General features: G+C 44.8%; 1 protein-coding gene and 1 long non-coding RNA gene across 3 annotated transcripts; one reads left to right on the forward strand and one right to left on the reverse strand.

Annotated features, from left to right (window-relative positions):
- Positions 1-7011: 7011 nt before the first annotated feature.
- On the reverse strand, positions 7012-15373 carry NUDT13 (nudix hydrolase 13). Its single transcript, XM_005433528.4, has 9 exons — positions 15004-15373; positions 13387-13498; positions 12350-12489; positions 11578-11685; positions 11092-11198; positions 10047-10172; positions 9703-9814; positions 8929-9083; positions 7012-8353 (listed from the first exon to the last, which is right to left on the reverse strand). Exons 2-9 carry the CDS (start codon positions 13467-13469, stop codon positions 8159-8161), a joined length of 1026 nt encoding a protein of 341 aa, XP_005433585.1. The 5' UTR covers positions 13470-13498; positions 15004-15373; the 3' UTR covers positions 7012-8158.
- On the forward strand, positions 10179-20349 carry LOC129736895 (uncharacterized). Of its 2 annotated transcripts, none has more exons than XR_008734053.1 (4): positions 10179-10322; positions 17536-17690; positions 17792-17895; positions 18292-20349. It is a non-coding gene; the product is annotated as an uncharacterized LOC129736895 (long non-coding RNA). The 2 variants fall into 2 exon arrangements; XR_008734052.1 differs by lacking the exon at positions 10179-10322 and adding an exon at positions 13507-14961.
- The last annotated feature ends 206 nt before the right edge of the window (positions 20350-20555 follow it).

Here is a 20555-nt window from a genome sequence, read left to right on the forward strand (position 1 = left end):
AGCTCATTGGTTGAGTTTTTGGGTTTTGTTGGTTCTTTTTTTAAACATATTCAGAAAAAGTGTTCAATGATACAAGAGCCTGATTGATCCTGAAGGCATACCTAATTGCTTTTAATGGACTGAATTATATTATTATTATTTATTATTGAGGCTATTATTATTAGTCTTAAGGTTTAGAGTCAATTTAGTTGAAGCCTTTAATTGTTTTGCATGTTAAGTGGCAGCGTTGTTTTAACTGACAAAGCAGAATGTAGCAAAAGTTGTTTCCACGCAGGACTTGGACACTTACCGAATGATGCCCTTCGGTATCTGATTGCCATGCCGACTGAGTCTGACCAATGCATAGAAAATTCTTTGAAAGTCCCATTGGCGTAGTTTCATTGAAATTAATGAGACCTTGGTGAGGTACAGTGAATGCTTGCTTTCTGGCTTCCCTACTGATCTATGCTTGTGGGGGGGTTTGGTTTTCCAGATTTGTTTTTGTTTTTGCAAATGACAAATATCTGGTAAAATGCTCCAGTAAGGCATCATAAATGTTGGAGATTTTGTACACAAATGCATGGAATGAATGTGGTTGAAAGGTATGATGGCTATGCTACTTCCACATTTGTCCTCCATCAGTGTCATGTAAGTTACTTTGTCAACAGTTTAGGGAGAGTACTGGCAAGTTGGACAGGGATTAGAGGCAGACAACAAGAATTAGGAACTATAGAGATGCCACTAAAGTTGAAGGAGTTTGTACTGCAGAGAGGAGAGGTGGAATGAGATTGAGTTTAACAAATCTGCGCCAGAGCAGTTGGGGTAGCAGGAGTTTCTGAATCTAGCAGACAAGGATAACTAGCAGTTAGTAGTGGAAAACACATGTACCTGGGCCTTAGAAAGGGTTTATGTTTTAACAGGGAAGGTAATTAATGCTGAAGCTACATAAAATTATCCATTGATGAGTAGTTAGATCAGGTTTAGATACTTTAAAAAATAATTCAGTTGCAAGAACATGATCACGTTTAAACTCTCTTGTGGCCTGTACTATACAAAAGGTCAAAATAGATCAAAGGACTCTTCTAATCTAGTATGTGAAGAAAACTTCTAAGCTAATGTTCAGAACAAAGCTGCTCTTTTGGAAGAACTTCAGCTGATCTGGCTTCTTGGATAATCTTTTCCATCAATTGGACTGTTATTTCTGTGGGGTTGTACTTATTCCAACTATTTACATTTGTTTAGCAGCTTCACAGTGGAGACCTTCAAGATTGAAATTGCTCACAAGAGAATTTCCCATCGAAGAATAAGCATTTCCATGCTGCCTCTTCTGCTGCTTTGAAGTAACATATGAGGCATTTCTGCTTTTAATTTTGAAAGAGTATTTTTAGTGAAGGAAGCCTGATGGAATTAATTAGGGAAGACAAGTGTAGTGTGGTTCCCTTTCAACGGATTGCTATCAAAGTTTCCATTATATTTTAAATTAGTTTAACTAGAACTGCATTCCAACATAATTTATTCACTTCGCTCACTTGAGCATCTGCCTTTTGTACAGCCCTTGTTCATCCTAGAACTTCTGACCCTTTCCAGAAATGTAGTTTTCTTGTTTGTGGCTTGACCCCTGAAGTCCCAGTTGTGAATGGCATAGTTGTTTACTGGTATGTTTCAAGCAAGAAAACAAACAGTGGCTCTTTCATCTTGAGAGAGGAGATCAAAACTAATCACAGAGGACAGCAGAGACCTTTGACTTGTTAAAACTTTTCTAAACACCTGGGCAGTTTAGCTGTTGCCACTCCTTCCACCAATAAGCTTTATGGAATAGCGAGGAGCCTAAGGAAGAGGACCTTTTTTTTCTGGTGTGTTAGTGAAGGATGTGCAGAAGTGTGCAGCCCAGAGGCTAGCAATGTTTCCACTGTGAGTCTAACTCCTTTCTGGTCAGCGGGGAGGAGGTGTTGCTCACAAGGAATGGTATTTAACTACAGCTAGCTCTGTTCAAGTGCAGTTTGGTGTCAGTGATACTAATCCCTGTGCTTATGTCAGACTCCTGCAAATAAACCAGTTTCAGCATCCTTGCTGTGTAAGTGGATGTCAGCTGGCCCTGCTGCCATGAAAGATCACCTTCCCTGCGTGGTGCTTGCCTCCAGCCTTTCCTGTCTAACACTGCAGTACAGGACTGACGGTTATCTCCAGGGCATGTGTTAGTTGCAGTGGCAGAAAAGCATTTTTATAATGAATGTTTGCACAGCTCCTGCTGCAGCTACTTACCCAACTCATGAGAAACTGGATTTTGTTTTTAATAGCAGCAGGAGCCAGGGCAGGCCCTTTGTACCACCTCAGGGATCCCCTGGGATGCTGCAAAAGCTGCAGCAACAGCTGCCCTGCCTCTTGCAATCTGTGTCTTTGGAATGGAACACAAGAGCATCTGTTCTGGCAGGTCTAAGATGGAAATTTATTTCTTTTTCCAACTTTGTTTATTCCCCTAAGAAAGTATTACCATGGAGGGCAGTTGGAGTTCTCAGCTTAAACAGCAGAATACAGAGTTATTGAAAAAAATGAATTGCTCAAGAATATGAAGTCAGGGGTGTGAAGCTTAGCTGATGTGCATCAAGTGTGTTCCTCAGCCAACAGCTGAGGAACCTGATTACCACTTCCTGAGGATAGAGAAGGTATCCTATTATGAATTCCAGGTGCCAAAAGTAGATAATTAATTCAACAGCAAAACTGTGCTCTCAGGGCACAGAACCGAGATTGATGTTGTGATTCAGTTTATTTTGTGTTTGAATTCTTAGAGTAACGACTTGTCCTGTGGAAATAAGATAGAAACAACAGTCAGATATAGGAATACGTGCTGGCTGTGTTTCCAAGCTGGGAAACTGTCTTGTGCAGTACAGTGTCATGGAAAAGGGTGTCATGAACAACTTAAAGGTTTCTGGTGCAAAACTAGTGAAGAATTGATTAACTGAAGCAGAAGAATGTCCCATTGTGTGTTACTCCTCTGTAAAGCGTGGATTGCTGTTTGGAGTACAACCTGTACTTAAGTGGGTCAACACTCCGAGATGGATATTCACAATTTTTCAAGCATACAAGAATGGGAAGTGAAGATCAATGCTAACATGAAAGTAAAGCTCAGTTTATTCAGAAAAAGACATGTAGGTGACTTGACCACTGTTGCAGGTAGGAGGCACAAAGTGAGATATTTCCAGTAAAGACTTTATAATTTGGTGGGGAAAAGTAGTAATGATATCCAATGACTGCAGTGATATTAATCTAAATTAGTTAAGACTAGACTTTTTTTTTTTAATTGGTGAGCATTATTAACCTTATCTGCAGTTATAAGGCCATATAGTGTTGGGATACGATCTAGTTTAATCTAGGCATTCTGCATCCTGCATAATAACAGGAGCCATATTTAATTATCATATTTCCTCAAATCATTACTGTGTATCTCTTGTAATTGTAGATGTATTGTCTTTCACTGATAAAAACTTTCCAGGTTTTTGTTGTTCAGATAGATCGCAGTTACTGAATTTTGTGTGGTGTCTGTTTGGTTTTGCAGTATTTGTTAAATCAGCAGAGTTTCATAGGTAAAGCTGCATAGCTCCTCTTGCCTTAATCCAACACACGTTTATTTAGCACCCTAACTGCATTATCCACCTTATCGTTTATGAATTTTCAGCTTCCCATTCTTTAAAAGATCTTGTTGAGATTCTTAGAGTTATTAATAAAAGCAACATGTGAATTTGTTTCTGCCCCTATGGCAAACCTCGTTGTTCTTCTATTCATATACTAGTAAATCTTCTCAGTGCCTTTACAACATTTCCACGAATAGAGATAGGGCTGCCTTTGCATTTCTGGCTATTAGAATGACCTTACTGTGTATCACTCTTTTCCCCCAATCACTTCAAATCTTATTGAAAAATCTCTGCCTTGCCTCCTAACTTCTGCTGTTTCTCTCTGTATCTGTATTTTCTTTAGATGTGAGGTTTTGTGGAGAACAGTGTATAAAAAGATGCTACATATAGTTGAGCACAGGGACCAGTGGAGAGGGATGTTGTATCAGCATTTTCTGTTTCTGTGCCAATACTGCTCTGCCTGTGAGGGAGCTGGGGCAGCTTTGTGTTTCTGCTGCTGCGGTGTTTCTCATGTTTGTGACAGCTGATGCCAGCTTCAGTTTCTCCATGTAACGATGAATCTGGACGTCACTGAGTGAGTGCACCTGACTGCCTACAAAATACCACTGATGGGTCTTAAAGAAAGTGCAGGTCACACAATATCCGCATTGGCATCCTGAGCTTTTTTTTTTTTTTTTTTTAAACAGCAGTAGTTTTGGTGGTGCTCTGTCATTCCCAGGTGTATGCATTGTTGCACAAATTTGGCAGTATTTTTTTCCCTTACACAGCTGCTTGCCATCTGTTGTGAAGTTGAAAAGTGAACGAGTTTTAAACGGGAGCTGAAGGCTGCGGCTGCTGAATTCATTTCAGCAGTGCTTCAGACTGAAGCACAGGAACTGTATTTGTGTAATTACAGGTTGTTCTGACAACCTGTCTCTTGCAGCTGACAGAGTTGAACTGCTCATGGTTACCTGTAGAATGATAACCTGATTTAACACAGTCATGTTGTCAGGGTGTTCTGTTAAGTGTTCAGGGTCTTCAGGCTAAACATCAGATTTGGCATGTGTCCACCGTGTCTCAGAGCGTGTTTTAAGGTGAAGTAATTTCTTGATGTAAGAGGTTCCTCCTTGACCTGTAATGCTGAAGTCAGACTTTTTGCCATTCATAATGGATGAATACCCCTTTGGGTAGGAAAACGTGACCTTTCCATGCAGCCGCAGAGCACCCAAGGTGATGGGAGAGCATGGGGTAAGTGAATTCTCAATCCACACCATTTCCAGGTGAGATTTTTCTGAGCTCCCTCAGTCAGAGATAGTTGTGTCATGTGGTTCAGTTACTTTAATCCTCTGTTGGTACATGTTGAAGGTAAACATAACTTTTATCCCCTGCTGCTTTTGGTAGGTAGGTGGAATGCTGTTCTGAACCTGCCTGCATTGCTTTCTCAAAAGCTATTTCAAATTCATCAGGTGAACGTTAGTATATTATAGCTGCCCATGTATGTAGACTGGTCATACCTGTAAACAACTGGGTTGTAATGCCACAGGCTGACTGCTTTTCACTGCTAGGTCTTGCTGCAAATCCCAAGCCCTTGCAGTCTCTGAAAGCAGTGCAGTCTCGGTGATTTATACAAGTAAGTGTCCCCAGAGAGGATTCATTTAAGGGGTGTGTTCTTGAGACAAGTATGTTGCTTTGTCCCTTTTGCCTGCCTGTATCTTTTACATGGAAAGCCTTCTGTGTTTTGTTGAAGCATCTGTCAGGAATTGCCTGTTTCTTTTTCCAGGTCACCTGCCTTTAGGGAGCATGTTCTGTCTTGTCTGCAGTATTACTAAGGCTTCAGCCAGATTTCTGAGGCAAATGCAAGTGAGAACTATGTCTTTCTCGCCTTGTTTTTCTGCTCTGTTCATACATGTGTATTGCCTGTAGTCATTCCTGGTTTAACACCAGGAACAGAGGCCACCACTATTGTTTCATACCTAAGTCAAAAGGGTATGGATTAACAATTTTGTAAAACAGTTTAAAATTTAAGGCTTTTCAAAAGATGTGATGAGAATATTGCCTTGTAGTTGTTCTTGCTCTACCAAAAAAAAAAAAAAAAAAGGATTAAATTGAGAAGACTTTTTTCTTACTGATAATTACAAGGAATATGCAGACATTTAAAACTGTGTTTTAAAAGGTGAATCACAGAAGCAAATAAATGATAAAATAGCTTTGCTTTTCCTCTAACATACTTCTTGTAGAAAACAGGCAGTAACTGATGAAATCTGATAAAGCCTGGTATAGACTGAGTATTAGACAGGCTGCAGATCTTTTAGAGTTGCCCTGAATTCTGTGGGCATCTAGCAGCTTCAGCCTGGGCAGTGTGTGGCCCACCAGCATCCAGCAAGGGGGCAGCAGTAACTATCGCACCTCCTGTGACCACCCTGCCTTCCTCTGTGGTGGCCACTTCTGTCCCCCACCCCAAAGGGACAGCGTACCAAGACCGGTCTGTATCAGTGGTGTAGAAGGGACAGTTCAGAAGGACCTGGTCTCAGTCAGTACTTGCTCTCCTTCAGTGAGAGCTCAACAATAGCCTGCACGTTGACGTTAAAAACCATAATTTGATAAGCAGAGTAACACAGTGTTCCCCAAACACAGGTGAATTTTCTGTGATGTTGAATCTGATCGCACTGCAGCTGGCTTGACAAAGACGCACACTGCAGATACGTACTGTAAAAGCACAAAACCGAAACACAGAAAGCTCAGATTGCTGCAGAAGACACACAGCCATTCCTCCTTTCGCTCACAGGTACTTTTTGCTGCTTTTACTTCTTAGTCCTTTTTCTGCCACTGGGAGAACAGATCCTGTGTGGGTATCAAAAAGTACTAGGTACATGGAGCTGGATGTTGTACGCTGGAAGTAAGCTTGGGGCACATTAATGAACTACGTCAGGGTGAGCTGGGAAGGAAGGAGGAGGATGAGAAGTGGTGGGTAGATTCCCTGAATCTTCTGCTGCAGAGAAGGGGAAGAAAGGAGCGAGGCTGAAAATGAAAATGACAGATTCCAGAGATGAGAGAAGACGTGATAAATGCTGGGGAAGTAAAATGGTGTGGTGAGAGAGAAAGCAGGAGGAACTACTATGAAGAGAGACAGTGAGACATGTTTCAAAGGAAACTGGATGCAGGAGTGTTGCAGCTGAGTGGTGTGTGGGCTCCTGTGGTGTGTCTGGCTGGGCTGGAGCGGAGGAAGCAATGTCCTTGGCTGTACCAGGGTACATTCTTACTAGGATGACTGACAGATGGAGTTCATAAATATGAAACATACAGGGTTTATTGACTGAAATTTAGGGTGGGATAGGTGTTTGTACGTGCCACCATGGCCTGAAAGAATCCCCTCCCAACCTCCTAAAGTAAAATTAACCTGGGGAAACAAGACGCGTCTCAATAGTGTGAGAAAGTCACCTTTTTTACTTACTGCTCAGGTGTCATGACACAGTATTTTTACCATTGCTCAAAAGGTCTTTCACCTGCAATGAATCCTAATGGTGGCGGTCAGTGACACATTCCCGTTCCCCCTTCAGGTTTCTGTACTGATGGCTTTGCAATCTTGGCATTTGAACTCTTATCAAACAGGCAGAAAGGACTGTTGGCCTGCATCAGCAGCAGATCAAACATACTTCAATCTGTCTCTTTCACTAAGCTTTCCTTGCCCAGCCTGTCTCTTTGTCTCTCTCCCTCCAGAGAAGTGGTGTTATTTTATCAGTAAAATGAGACCAGCTGTCTAGGCAAGCCACAAACTTCGGCACAGTGTAAGGGGCGTTGTGCCTTTCAGGTTTTTTCTCGTTGGAAGTGCGGAGCTTTCTTGCAGCAGTTCCTCTCACCTTTGCATTATGTGCGTTCTTCTAATATGCTTATATGTAAGTTTTGTTCTTCCACTCTCTACCACCAGATAGCTCTGTTCTCTCTTCCTTGGAAGTAACACTGCTTACTGGTGGGAAGAATGCCTCTAGAGATACTTGATATATCCATAAAGTAGAAACCCATTTAACATTTGCGGAAGAAATAGTATGTTTTATATGAAACTGGAAGATTGAATGGGAAGGGAAACAGAAGAAGGGGCAAGCATACAGGCAGTGGCTTTTCTTCTGGTTTTTTGATAGTTCTTCTAGATCCATATAGACATGAATGCTGTAAGGTGCCACTGTCCCTTTATTTTTTTTTTCTGGAAAAAGTGTTTGATACCTACCCAAGCTGGATAAAATGGAGGAAAATGGGATATAAATGCCAGTGGTTCACGGTTCTGTTGCTTCCTGGGCAACAGCAGCAGCTGGTCACAGTACGTTTGAACTTTGGAACCAAGAATTTTACTGTACATTTACTGCAAGTCTTGGGATCTTAAAGGTGATCCACCATACATGGAATTGTCTGAGGATGATCAGTTTAGAAATGGCTACGTAAATCTATGTGTCTGAGTGTAAGACTGCCATCAGTCTGGTGCTGTCCTCGCTGTTACACAGACTTCGCGTTCAGTAACTTTGGGAGCTTTTGTATCAAGCTCTTGTAGTTCTGGTAGAATCGCAGGCTCAACGTCATGCCTAAGCTGGCTGGGAAGTCTGCTGCTTAACCCACTCACAAATCAGCTGGTGAGCAATGGCCTGTTTGGGAGGGAACCAGGGTAAAAAGCTACCGTTGTCTTGCTTTGAAGATCCGGGCGCTCTCTTGAGACACTCCACGATTTCTTCCAGGCCAAACCAACGGGCTTCCTCTAGTTCCAGGCTGTTCATACTGATCTGGAAAGAATTCAGGGAGTATCAGTTCCTTAAATCAGATGTAAATGTGGGCAGTGGTACCTTTCTTGTACTCGCACCCACAAAGATCCTATGCTAGAATACCCAGAGTGCTTTATCCGTGCCTGAAAGAAGTGCTGATGCCAGTACAGCAGAGGCCATTACTATCCACCTGTGCTTTGTCGTCTTGCTTTCCTTAAGGAAGCCACAAATCAGGTAGCCCTGTTCCATCGTGGCATTGGCCTGCAAAGTAGCAGTGACTGAGCATAGTAATTAACATGGCAGAATCTGCATGTTCTGTGTCAGATATGATATTAATACTAGAGTACCTCCTCTGAAAAAGTCAGAGGAAAAAACACAGGGGCGTTGTGTTCTGGGCTTGTATATAGTAACCTGTGCAAAATCTGGTACGTTGCAACAGATTATTTTGAAGTTTGTTCCTCACTTGTAGAGAAAGCCAATGGCAAGCTGCACTTAGAGAGGATCTGTTGTCTCCAAATTTAAGTCTGTGGACTGAAAGAGGTTTTGCTACATAAGGCAGGCAGTGAAATACCTCAGGGGAACCCGAGTCTGCTCACCTCAGCCTGCTGTGGTCTCACCAATGCGTGACAAGCTATCATTAAGCAGCTGCTGGGAAAGGGCCAATGCTGAGAAGCTGAGTATTGGAGTGACTCCACCTCCAGGCCCACCTCTTCTGCCACCTCTCGACGGACAGTCTCCTCCACGTTTTCACCTAGAGGCAACCAGAGTTAGGTGAGGACGGCCTGGCCTCAGGGCAGCAAACCGTGGCAAAGAAAATGTAGGCACACTCATTTCTGAGGCGTTCCAGCCCTGACTGCACACACAGGAGGTCTGACTGTGCTGACCTGGAAACACCTGTCAACAAGATGCTCAACGAAATTCATCAACAGTGCTTACCTCTGTTAAACAGAGGCATCAGAGACATTGTTGGCTTTGTCTATACACAGCTGGTGGACAGAACAGTGCTGCCTCTCTTCATCGTTTCCCTTTTTAAGCCATTCTCCCTCCTGTAACAAGAGGCCTGTAGTTTTTCTTCTAGACAGGCTAAAAAGCTATCCAGGCTTCTAACCTGGGGAGCCTCACACTTGTACTTACCATCAGGGACTAGAGCAACTGATACACACCCATAATTCCCATTCACTGCAGCTAAATACAGCTATTTTGAACTCTGAATAGGAACACCGATCTATTTAGATCCATTATGTTTTTCCCTGGTATCACCTGTGTCCGTCCTTCTCTGTGAACAGGCATTTGGTTGATGTCCCTCCATTCTGCCCCTCCCCCCACCCTGCATGTCTGAGGCCACTGCGCTAAATGAGAGCCCACCTTACCCATGTCACAGAAGCCTGACAAAGCACTGTACATCCCCTGGGGAAACGAGGGCTGTCGTGCAAGGAGGCACCGGCTCCCGTCAGACACCAGGGTCACAACCACTGGAGACATCTAGCAAATGCATCAAAAAGCAAAGCAAGAAATTCAGACCAAACAAGTGAATGCAAATTGTTGCTTTTCCCAGCCAGTGGAAGGTCACTGGATGAACACTAAAGAAAAATTACCCAGCTACATGCAAAGCACTGCTGCTGCCTGCTACAGGTTCCCCTCCACGTGACCCAGCAGCATTGGCTTGTTGCCACAGGGACCCTGTGTTGCTTACCTTTGCTGCCCAGGTGCTCACCTGTGGATAGTAAATTACTCCGCTGGCATGGCAGACACGCTTGCTGCCAGCTACGTTTTTCTGAGTGGGCTGCCCGCTTTTGCTGCAGTACTGGTGGGAAGCGTGCCACCGGAGAAGGGCCTGGGCCTGCGAACAGCAAGGGACAAACACAAACCCTACTTACAGCTGGGGCAAAGAGATGATTCAGAGCAGTCTCCCTGAATAACACTTTGCTGTCTTCTCCCCAGCTTGCAGTCACGTGGACAAACTCTGACTATGTTCGGAAGCCTCAGAAAGGTAAATGAACTATGGGCACTGCTTTGAAAAACGGCACATTCTGCAGTTGATGTTTCATGCTTCTTGCTTTAGCATCCAAATTGCAGCATGTTTGGGGGAGGTGGGGAAGAGTTGTTCTTTGTTGGGATATTGTGGGAGGAGTAATGGAAACTGAACTTTTCTAAGGAGTCTTCAGCCCTGAACACCTTCTTGAAAAATAGCCCAAGCACCAAAACATTACAGAACAGGAAAAGAAACAAAAGCTATTTCTGTGTATGAGTCAGGGGAGCAGATTTTCACACACAGGTCTTTTCTTAGGGCTTCTAAGTGTTAGGGCATTGGCAGAATAACAGCTTACAAGTGAGTAGTTTTAAAAAAGCAGGTCTGGGAGAAGATCTGTAAGTTCGTTCATGAAATTCAGTTTGCCTAGAAGAATACAGAAAACAAGTGCCTGATAATTGTTAAGCTGAGAACAAACTGGGATTGCTGTGGCTACTGATAAGATCAGTATGTTTCACGCTGGACATACAGCAGGTTGACGCTAAACAGCTAATCACGGTGGTCATTTTTAAGCCACTTTTCTGTTTCTTTTTCTGTTGTAGCTTGCTTTTGGGATTGCAGATTTTGGTAAACTGCTGTTAATTTGTAGTGTGTTTGTACCTACGTCACTGAAAGTGTACAGCAGGTACTTCCACAATACACATTAAACGATAAAACAATACGGGAGACAAGGAGAAGGATTGCTGTTTAAAATTGCAGCTCCTTAAAGCAGAAAAATCCTATGCAGTACCGAAGCCAGCAAAGGAGAGTCCTTCTCATCCACCACGAAGAGAGCCTTCCGTAAGTCAGTAAATGATCCCTTAAGTTCAGACTCAATGACCGATTTCTCTAAGGCTCCTGTTTAAAAAAAAGAAAAACCAACAACAAAAGCTTTGATCTCATAAATTGCAGTTGTGATCCCAACTTTATGCCCTCCATTGTTCCAGTATGCAATTTCTGGAAGTTCCCGGGGAAGTGATACCACATCAGCGCTAGTATTCCCAAATATTAAGTGACTTGCCAACAGCCCACCTTTACTAACACATGCACAGGAACAGCAGTGCAGTTCTGTGCCTCTGACCCACCATGCTCACAACAGCTCCTACAGAGACTCAGCCGAGTCCTTTTTGGTAGCAAATGTTCACCCGGCAAGGGCCAGGGATGCTGCCTAGGCAGCATCTTCATCTCAGTGCATCAAACATGATGCTGACACAGATGGGAGAGGGGTCATCCCAACCTAATTCCAAGGCAAAGTGTGGTGTGTGCTCGTCTGAACAACCGATCAGCACCGACTTCTCTATCCACTGTTCCGTCTCTTTGAATATCTCCAGGATCCTTTTCATCTCTAAGCAGAAGGAGAAAGGGGAAGAAAAAGCTGAGGTGAAAGCAAATTCACGTAGCTGCGATGCTCTCTCTGGATCTTCAAGGCACACACAATTTTGGCTCAGGGCAGCGTGTTCAGGTGAGAGAGGGGACCAGACAAGTGGATAAGTGGTCCCACCTGGATGGAGACCAAAAGTCTGGCTTTCCTCCAAGCTGTTGGAAGTTTTGACTTTTGCTCAAGATGCAAATGTAATGCTTGGAAAGCAGCTGGGAAGCAGCTGTCCATTCTGTTTCTGTCCTACACCAGACAATACCTTTCTCTCAAAGAAAACTTTTCCTGTGTTACGCCAAATAACCTTTGTCAGTTAGTCCTTGCTTGTTTTCCTGCCAGCTCTTTCTCTTCAAAAGGCATGGTCCCAAATGTTTAAACCTGATCATCTCAAAACAGATCAGATATATGTTGATACCATATGTGTATGAAGAGCATGAGCTTGTATTGGCATGTCAAGGTTCTAACTCTAAATAGTCTTTGGTTGTTAACAAATGGAGTGCTACATATAGCAGAATGTTCCTGCACAGCTTGATAGATTTTTCAACCCCCATGTAAGGGGCTGCTTATTGCAGATGACTCTGTATCATTTCATCTGTGTGATGCAGGAGGTGTTTCCTTCTGGACACCTGCTTACCTGCTGCACTGATCTGTGGTACCAAGTACTTCTTCCCAACTTTCTGCAGGAAGGGGGAGAGATTGTGAAAGAGGCAGAAAGTTCCCGAGGTCTGGGCTTGTCTACAAAGGCTATCATCTTCCTTTAGCTCATTTAAGTATCTGAAGTGAGAAAATAATTGGGAAGATAAAATCAAGATTGTGTTGAGATTACCTGTGTTACGCTTATTCGGACACATTTATTTTGTGCAGAGCAGGGGGACTGAATGGACAGTACAGATTTTATGTATTCCACATGCTTCTAGAGTTTTTGACAGCTGAGTCTATTCTTTGGTGGGCTGTAGCCTCTAGTGAAGGTGCCGTATGGCAGAAAATATTGCACTTCTTACTACTACACAAGTAGCCTCAAGTCTTGGACATCTGAGAAGATCAGTAACCCAGTCTCTTAATCCAAGAGGTCTGCTTTATAGACATGATCATTTATGTGCAGGAAAACTTGGATCTTCCCTTTTATTCCCCCAGTCTGGATGGGTCCAAGTCCTGTTTGGCAAGGCTACTGAACTTCAGATGTTGAATATGCTTCCCATCAGGCTTACATGCGTTACTGCAGGGTACGTTCTGTGTCACACTGACATCAGGAGTAAAGACCAAGCTGAAGCCTTAGGGGCCAGCTGGCCAGGGCCTGAGTTAGGAAAAGCAATCACTGGAAAAAGGGTGTCAGGATGTGCTTCTTTCAGACTGTTTGACGTATTATTTTAAACAAGGTGAGCACCATCACTTCAAGTCTGCCTTGTATATTAAGAGATCTTCAGCCAGGACAGCAACCATAGGCATTCATTAACAGAGTTTCAGCCTGAGAAAACCAGTTCTTACCAGTAGTGAGGGGAGTGGAGATTTTGACTTACAATTTACAGAGCTCACACAGAATTACGTGTTATTGCTGAACTGTTAACAGATTAACCCCTGGGTTAGATTTTGGTAGGGCTACTTGTGACAGTGGACACAAAAGCACCAAACTCTGGTATTGTCACTGCACACAAGGATCAGATGAGAACTTACCTCATTTTTCTAACATAGGTAGAATGTAACCTGCAGACCAGAAAAGAAGCTCTTCTAGACACTGCTTGATGAATCGCAGCCATAACCAACAGCTACGGAAAGCTCTCTCTGCCTAAAAAGAGAAGCACAGAATATAATGCAGCGGCCCTAAAAAGTTAAGTTTGATTTAAAAGGTGCAGTAACCCACTGCTACCAGCGATCTCCCACTTGCAGAGCCTGCAGAATGCAGGCATTTGCTTTCTGAAGTTGCTGTTTTAGTCTTAGCCTCCAGTCACACATAATACCCAGTTTCAGGCAATTTCTAAGTCTATTTAGAGATACGTCAGTTTGTTTCCATCTGTGAGCGTGCACAGGTCTTACAGAAATGCCTATGACTAGATTAAATGCTCCTGTCCCAAATTTCTGTATCCCTGGGGAAAAGAGCAGTGAAGGTTGCTGCTTTTTTGTTTGTTCCCTGCACAGTTGTAATGGCCTTGATCCAACTGAACATCCTATTGCAGCACACAGTAGATCTGTGGGAAAGGCACTGATGCCAGAAGAGAATGAAAGACAAAATATCAGCTGCGGAAGAGAATTCCCCGAGTTAGATGAGAGACAGCAGTTGCAGCTGAATTGGATCACCTCCAGCTATGAATAGTTTTTGTGCCAAAGCATCCTACCACATTTTCAGCTCAGGCAGTCACAGACTGCAGTTTGAACTCGGCTTCAGGATGTCAAAGCAGCCAGAAACGCTACCGTCTCTAACATTCAGCTGAAACAAAAATTAACTACAATTCATAATCCTTAACTAGTACTTTGAATATTTCACTTTTCAACCACAGGACTCAAAGCTCTTTAAGGAGGAAGTTACGTTTGCTTAGATTTACAGTCACGTAAGCAGTGCCAAAGAAGAGTCTGAGAGCCCGCCCTTTTGGTGAAGGTCCGTGATGGCTCCCGAGCCCCAGTGGTGCCTGAGCAGGGGCTCCTGTCAGTGCGTGGAGACAGCTCCTATAGCCAGCAGCGTGGAGGCTTTGCTCTGCGGCTTCTGACATCTCTGCCCCGGATCTCTCTTTCCCACTGTCTCAGCTGAGGGTGGTCTTCACCAGGATGATCCCTGGGGAGAAAGGGGAGCCGAGCCTGCTGGGGAAGCTGCTTGGAGAGCATTGGCATCCCAGCTTGGCGCTTCAGCCGCAGCAGGAGCTCGGCACGCTGCCGACAGGCTCGGCAGACACGTGCGAGGGCGGCGACTGTCACAGAAATCGTGTCTGAAACGGTTTTGTGGTGCGACATGCCCGTCACTTCTCCACCCCCACGTCTCGTACAGCCTGGCGTGTGAAAACCCAGCCCTGCACGGAGGAGCGCTTGCACGCGTGTCTCCGGCGTCGGGGCAAGAGGAATGGCTTGTAGCTGGAACACTGAAATGCAACGCGTGCAGGTGTATAACCCCTTCCTTCCTAGGAACCACCGCGCCAGATTCCCGTTAGAGGATCATTGCAAACGCAGAGAGGGAGGCAGTGAAAACTTGATCCAAGGAGGCTGGCCCGAGGTCCGCTGCCGTGCCTGCGGATCTCAGCTGTGCCGTAGGGCTGGCAGCAGGTGGGTCTAGGGCTGTCGCCCCCACACGTTTTCCCCACTTACTGTGCTCTGTGCGGAAGGAGGGCTGCCTGCCGCAGCAGGGATCAGCCATCAGCCTCACGGTGACCTCAGGCAGGCAGGCAGACAGAAGCCCTGCTCAGACAAGCAAACAAACAGCACAAGCTCTTACTGGATCTGAGTCACTGTCCCCCACTGGGAGCGCTGGGAAATGTAGTTCTGCACAGGCTGCTCGCAAGCCCTTGGCAAGGCTGATGGCCGACTAGCTGCTCTGGATTGCCATTAACTTCTGGAGTTAGTGAAGCTGCCTGAGAGTAAACGCTCCCTTTCCTCCCCCCACCCCTGCTTCGTTCTATCCGAAATCCACATGCCGCATTTAGCCGTACAGAAGTTATCACAGGAACAATCCTACTGCAGTCATTTGAGCTGTTCCTAGCAGAGGAGTTTGTTCCTGTTACTTTCTTTCTCGTGTTTTCGTTTTCCTTTTTTTTTCTTCAAAGCTTCTCTGCTTTTTGTATCAGCAACATAAGAGCATTGCTTCAAGTTAAGGACCATATGTCCCCAAACAGGAAAATATGCCAAGAGCTGTATATATCTAAAGGACAAAGCTCTTTAGTGTTCAAGCACCCAAACCCGCAGTTGAAATTGCAAGTGAATAGCTCTGATCAGAAAGCGTGCTTTGCCAAGGCAGATGTCAGAATAATGGCAGATTATTTTCATGCTTTTATAACTGAACAGATTCCTCTCAAGTACTGAAAACGTTATTCTGGGCTGGAACCTACCTGCCTATATTTAGCACAAAGAGAATTTTATAAACATACGAAAGTAAACGTTTTCAGGGCAGCCTTTTGCTTTTTGGTCATGAATTGAGACATTCTAATCGAGAATGCACGTCATGTAATTTGAGAGCACAGCTTGTAAAAATAATAAATAGAATACGCAGGGAAACGGTGCTCTTGTTACCAGCGTTACTTACAAGTTTAGGTTTAATTATGCCTGACTGCTATTTGTGTGCTTCCTGAAACAGAGCAAGCCCAATCTTATTAATCTACTAGGCTAATTGGATTAATGGATAAAACACATCTTCCCTTAATAAGATAAAGGATTGAAATATAATCTCTAAGGGAAGTATCCACCCTGATGTTAAAACAAACTAACAGATTTATTGACCCTGACTGCTCCCAGAAATGGATCTTGCAAGAGGAGCTGGTTTTAGAGGGAAGGAGTTTGGACCTCAAATCTTGGGGCAGCCTCTCAACCTTCTTCAGCACAAAGCAATCAGTCACTTGGTAAATGCACCCCTACCCACACGAAGGGTTAAAAGCCAGAGTACTCTGCTGCCTTGTAAAGACTCCTTTGAAGGCAGTTCAGTGCTGTAGCTATATGCAGCTGAAAAAAAGTCATGGATTAGTCCAATCCTGTATACCTGGCCCCCATGGTGTGCAAAGATGGACAATTATGTTATATTATTTATCTAATAATTAATACATATATAAATAATACAATAAATTATATTAGAGTCAGCAAAGAGAAAATGATATCAGAGTCACTTCCGTGACTGATCTGACTGGTGGGAAGTCACGCAGTCTGTGAGAGGTTCCTTGTGCCTTCTCCAAGGGCCTGTACACCTCCGTGTGATTGCGCATTACCCTATTAAATATTTCTGCAGCACATAAGCAGGGGAACAGCTGCTGACAGTTTCCTGTTGCTTGCTAATTTGAGCTTTGACAGGCCAACAGAGGAAGTGCATCCCTGGGACTCTCCTCATGCAAGAAGGGCAAACAAAAGGAGCAGGCAAGGAGGACGCAAGTAGCAGGGACAAATACTTGTAATCTCTTACATGGAAGAGATGGCAAAATAGGCAAATCTTTGGTCCTGTGTTGCTAAGACATTTTTTGCTTTAATTTGGGTTTGTAAAATACTTGTATTGGTATTGGCAGTTGGCAAAAGATTTTTCAAGCCAAAGAAGTGGCTGGAAAATGTAATCTAGGCTAATAATGGTTATAGTCGTAGTCTGGCTTCTTCTTGCTATTCTGTTCTGTGTCTTTCCAGCTGCCCCCAATAAGCAGAAACAAGCATTAGAATTGCTAACAGCTGGCCCTTGCAAAACAACTGTTAATTGCTTTAAATACATAAAGCTAGCAAACCCACACTGAAAACTTACAGTTAAGCCACAAGAAACCTCTTGGTAAAAAAATACATCTTTTTTTAGGAAAAGCCCAAGGAATGATAAACCACTTCTTTAAAGAGAAGGTTAATGAGTAGTCTTTCTCTCTATCATTAAATTTTAGATGCAAACTAACCCAATCTGGCTTTTCTCTAAAGTTAGACTTATGTATATTATCTATATGATAGGCTCCTACAATTTCTCATATTGAGGGTGGGGATTTTGAAAGAAAGAAAACTGTCTAATTTGATACTGCTGCTTACATCCTATGCTCCTAACACTTGCACAGGCATGGAGGAGACCCTTTAACATCTGAATGAGATTTCAGTAGGATTTGCTCGTTTCAGCTTACAGGGGTAACGTGTGTTTTTTGTCTTTTTTCCCCTCCCTGCTGCTCTTGGATGGGCAAGATCCTCAGACTCTGGCACTGATTTGTTGCACTGCACAAAATAACGGATTATAGGACCCAGCTCCTTGACTGCCGGTAATGACTTCATTTTGGGAGCAGGCTAGTACCGTTTGCTGAACACGTGAAACCAGATGAGGCTTCATCTCTTCACAAAGGGTAAACCTAAGTTAGTACACTTTAAAAAGCTAAGCAGTACTGTGAGCTAACTTGGTGTGATATAAAGATGACTCACCTGTATCTTAAAACACTGTATGTAGGTCACAGCCTGTCATCTCCAAAAGGATACGGAAGACCTGGAAAAGGTTCAAAGAGGACAACAACTGGGATCAAAGACTTGGAGTACGGCCACTGCAAGGATGAGGTAGGATCTGATGCTTCAGCCTGTGTAAGAGATATGCAATAACTGTTTGCTGTCTCATCCTGTGCAGGAACCTGGGTAATGAAATCTAACTAGCTGGAGCTATGTTCCCAGTGAACAAAGGTGGGTGGCTTTCCATGCCCTGGCTAAAGAGATGGCACAACTGCTAGCTGAAGGATGTTGTGGGTACAAAACAGCTCTAGCTCAAAAGAGGAGAAATACTTAAGAGAGAACTCCACTGAGGGTTACCAAATAAACCACGTCAGCCTGAGAAAATCCCTAAGTTAAAAGTTTGGAGGCTGGGACAGTGCTCTAGGTAGCATGGGCTAAACGGAGCTTTGGTGTGAGCCGTTACAGTTGTGTTCTTATGAGGTCTCTTGTGCTTCATTCTCATTTTAGATGGACCCTTCTCTTGGCATCCCTCTGCTCAGGCCTATACAGTGCTTCTACAGGATTGCTCAGAAAAAGAAGCATGTGGTCAGGCTTGTGCTTGTTACAAAGGAGTTTCTGCTATGTGCTCTGCAAATCGTAAAGAAAGTCTGAAAGCCACTTGTTCTGCTCCAGTTCTCTCTCAACACACGTTCCTATTGCACCTGTTCTTAGAGAAAGTGCTTCTTAACAAGGCGCCGACATGAATTGCTCTGCTAAGGCCTGCTTGAAGCTGCCCAGCCCCATCAGCATTTGACAGCAGGTGATAATGCACAAGTCCAGCACAGAGCAATTTAGAAACAATCTTCTAATGCAACGGGAACATCAGCAACTATGCCAGAATTGAGGAAGGCGGGAGAAAATGAGTTAAATGCTCCCTACCTAACTGGCAGAAATGCCCCGGTAAGGGGCAGAAACAGATTCATGGAGCAAGATGATGCCATGATTGTTGAACAACTCTTGATTTGACTGGTGGATGCCAAAATCCTGGGCTCCTTTTACAGAAATTTCTTTGCCTTCATCCCCATGCTGGTCAATACAAGCAAGCCTGCTACTAAACATGCTGACAAACTTGTTCTTCACTGTCTGCTTTACTTCCCAGAAATATCTGGATATTGAAAAAGATTATGAGAAAGCAGTGAATCTTGCTAGAAAAAATGAGTGCCTCTACAGTGTGTGAGGTTTTGCCAAATCTCTAGAAGCTGCTGTTAAATCTCTGGCTAGATATTACAGACTCTTTGGATAATAGGGCTTTAACTAGATGCCTCAGCTAGAAGCTTGGATATCATTCCAGTGTTTCCTGCTAGTTGTAGGAGTTGTATTTCTGTTGGAAGACAACCAAAATGAGAGGAAAGGAAGGCTTATTTTTTGACGGATAGTTCCACTAAATCTGGCCTCCTTCCTGCTCTGGCACAGCAGCACTCGCAGTACTGGTGCTGTAGTCGGCTGTGTGGACACATCTGTGTCCACATCTGTATGAGAAATGACTACATTCACTTAATGATGTTGTTTGTTTCTCACAGGAGATCCGACATATCTCATAGTCTTCCCCCACATGGGGCATAACACCTGATATTGAGACGTTTGCTCTTCAAAAGGCATTGCTGTGGGAGTTGAAGCTGAGGGAACAGTTTAGGTATATGGAAGAAATCCTGGGTTTGGATCATGCTGCAGCCTCCAGGTACCTCCTCTGGATACGGTGGTTTTAAGCCAGTTGAAGGTAACTATGCTAAAGAATGTGTGTTAGAAGGGGATTTTGACCCCTGTTACAGCTTTGCCAGCACCCTGTAATTGCTCTTGTGAAAGCTGTCTAGCTCCGGGTGGCCACAACTGTCTGTCTGCAAAGAAGGAAGACCACAGGTTGGCTAGGCTGGTAAGGGGATGATTCTTTATTTGAAGCCCACGTCTAAAAGGCAAGAAAAAATTTCTTACGAAGGTCCCCGATTCTAACTTCATCGCTGGAACTACAAGGAAGAAATAAACTATAGATTACTTACGAACTCCTGAAAACAAAGAACAGTCAGCATAGATCTGTCACGGCAAGATGCGTCCGAGCGGCTTAATGTTTTTCTGCAACAACGGAGAGCTCTTGTGTGCCAGGGTGAGGTGAGGGGTGATGTGCTTTGTGATACAGGTGATACAGCTTTCGGTACTGCCCTGCCCGATGCCTTGGTATCAGCCTGGTTTAGATGGAAGCTCTGGAAGGAGGGGCGGCCGCACCTGGGGAAGAGACCGTGTCCATCTGGAAACACCTTCACCTGGCCGTTGCAGCAGGCTGGCGGGAGCGCCGGCTGCCAGCGGGGAGGGCTGGCGGAGCAGCGGGGGTGCTGCGGGATGCAGCAGTGGCACCAGCTGGGGAGCGGGAGGTGCGAGGCTGGCGCGGAATCGAAGTTATCGATGGAAATTAAAGCACCCGCCGGAGATAAACGGGCAGGGGCTCCGAGGGAGCGTTCGCTGGGCAGGCAGGGGCGAGGAGCGGGCAGATCCCGCCGCGCCCCCGAGGCGGCTCCCGGGCAGCACGCTGCCGCCCGCCCGGGCAGGGCTGCCGCGGGGACCCCGCCGGTGTGACCGAGCACCGGCCGCCCGCGCGGCGGGGGGACGCCGGGGCCGCGCGCCCACGTGGAGCGGCGGGCGGCGGCGCGTGCGCGGTGGGGCGGCCGCCGTGTGACCGGGCTCACGTAGCGCGGCGCGCGCCCCGCCCCTGCCGGCGCCAGACGGGGTGGGCGGGGCCTGGG

Source organism: Falco cherrug, chromosome 9 (assembly GCF_023634085.1).
Source record: "Falco cherrug isolate bFalChe1 chromosome 9, bFalChe1.pri, whole genome shotgun sequence".
NCBI classification, from domain to species: domain Eukaryota; kingdom Metazoa; phylum Chordata; class Aves; order Falconiformes; family Falconidae; genus Falco; species Falco cherrug.

Bases quoted from the DNA above. Each gene is read 5' to 3' on its own strand.
- NUDT13 (XM_005433528.4), bottom strand. From the start codon at position 13,469: ATGGCTGCGATTCATCAAGCAGTGTCTAGAAGAGCTTCTTTTCTGGTC. The intron at 12,490-13,386 runs GTAAGTTCTCAT...TTCTCACTTCAG, and splicing joins ACCTATGTTAGAAAAATGAG to ATACTTAAATGAGCTAAAGG. The intron at 9,084-9,702 runs GTAAGGTGGGCT...GGTTGCCTCTAG, and splicing joins GTCAGGCTTCTGTGACATGG to GTGAAAACGTGGAGGAGACT.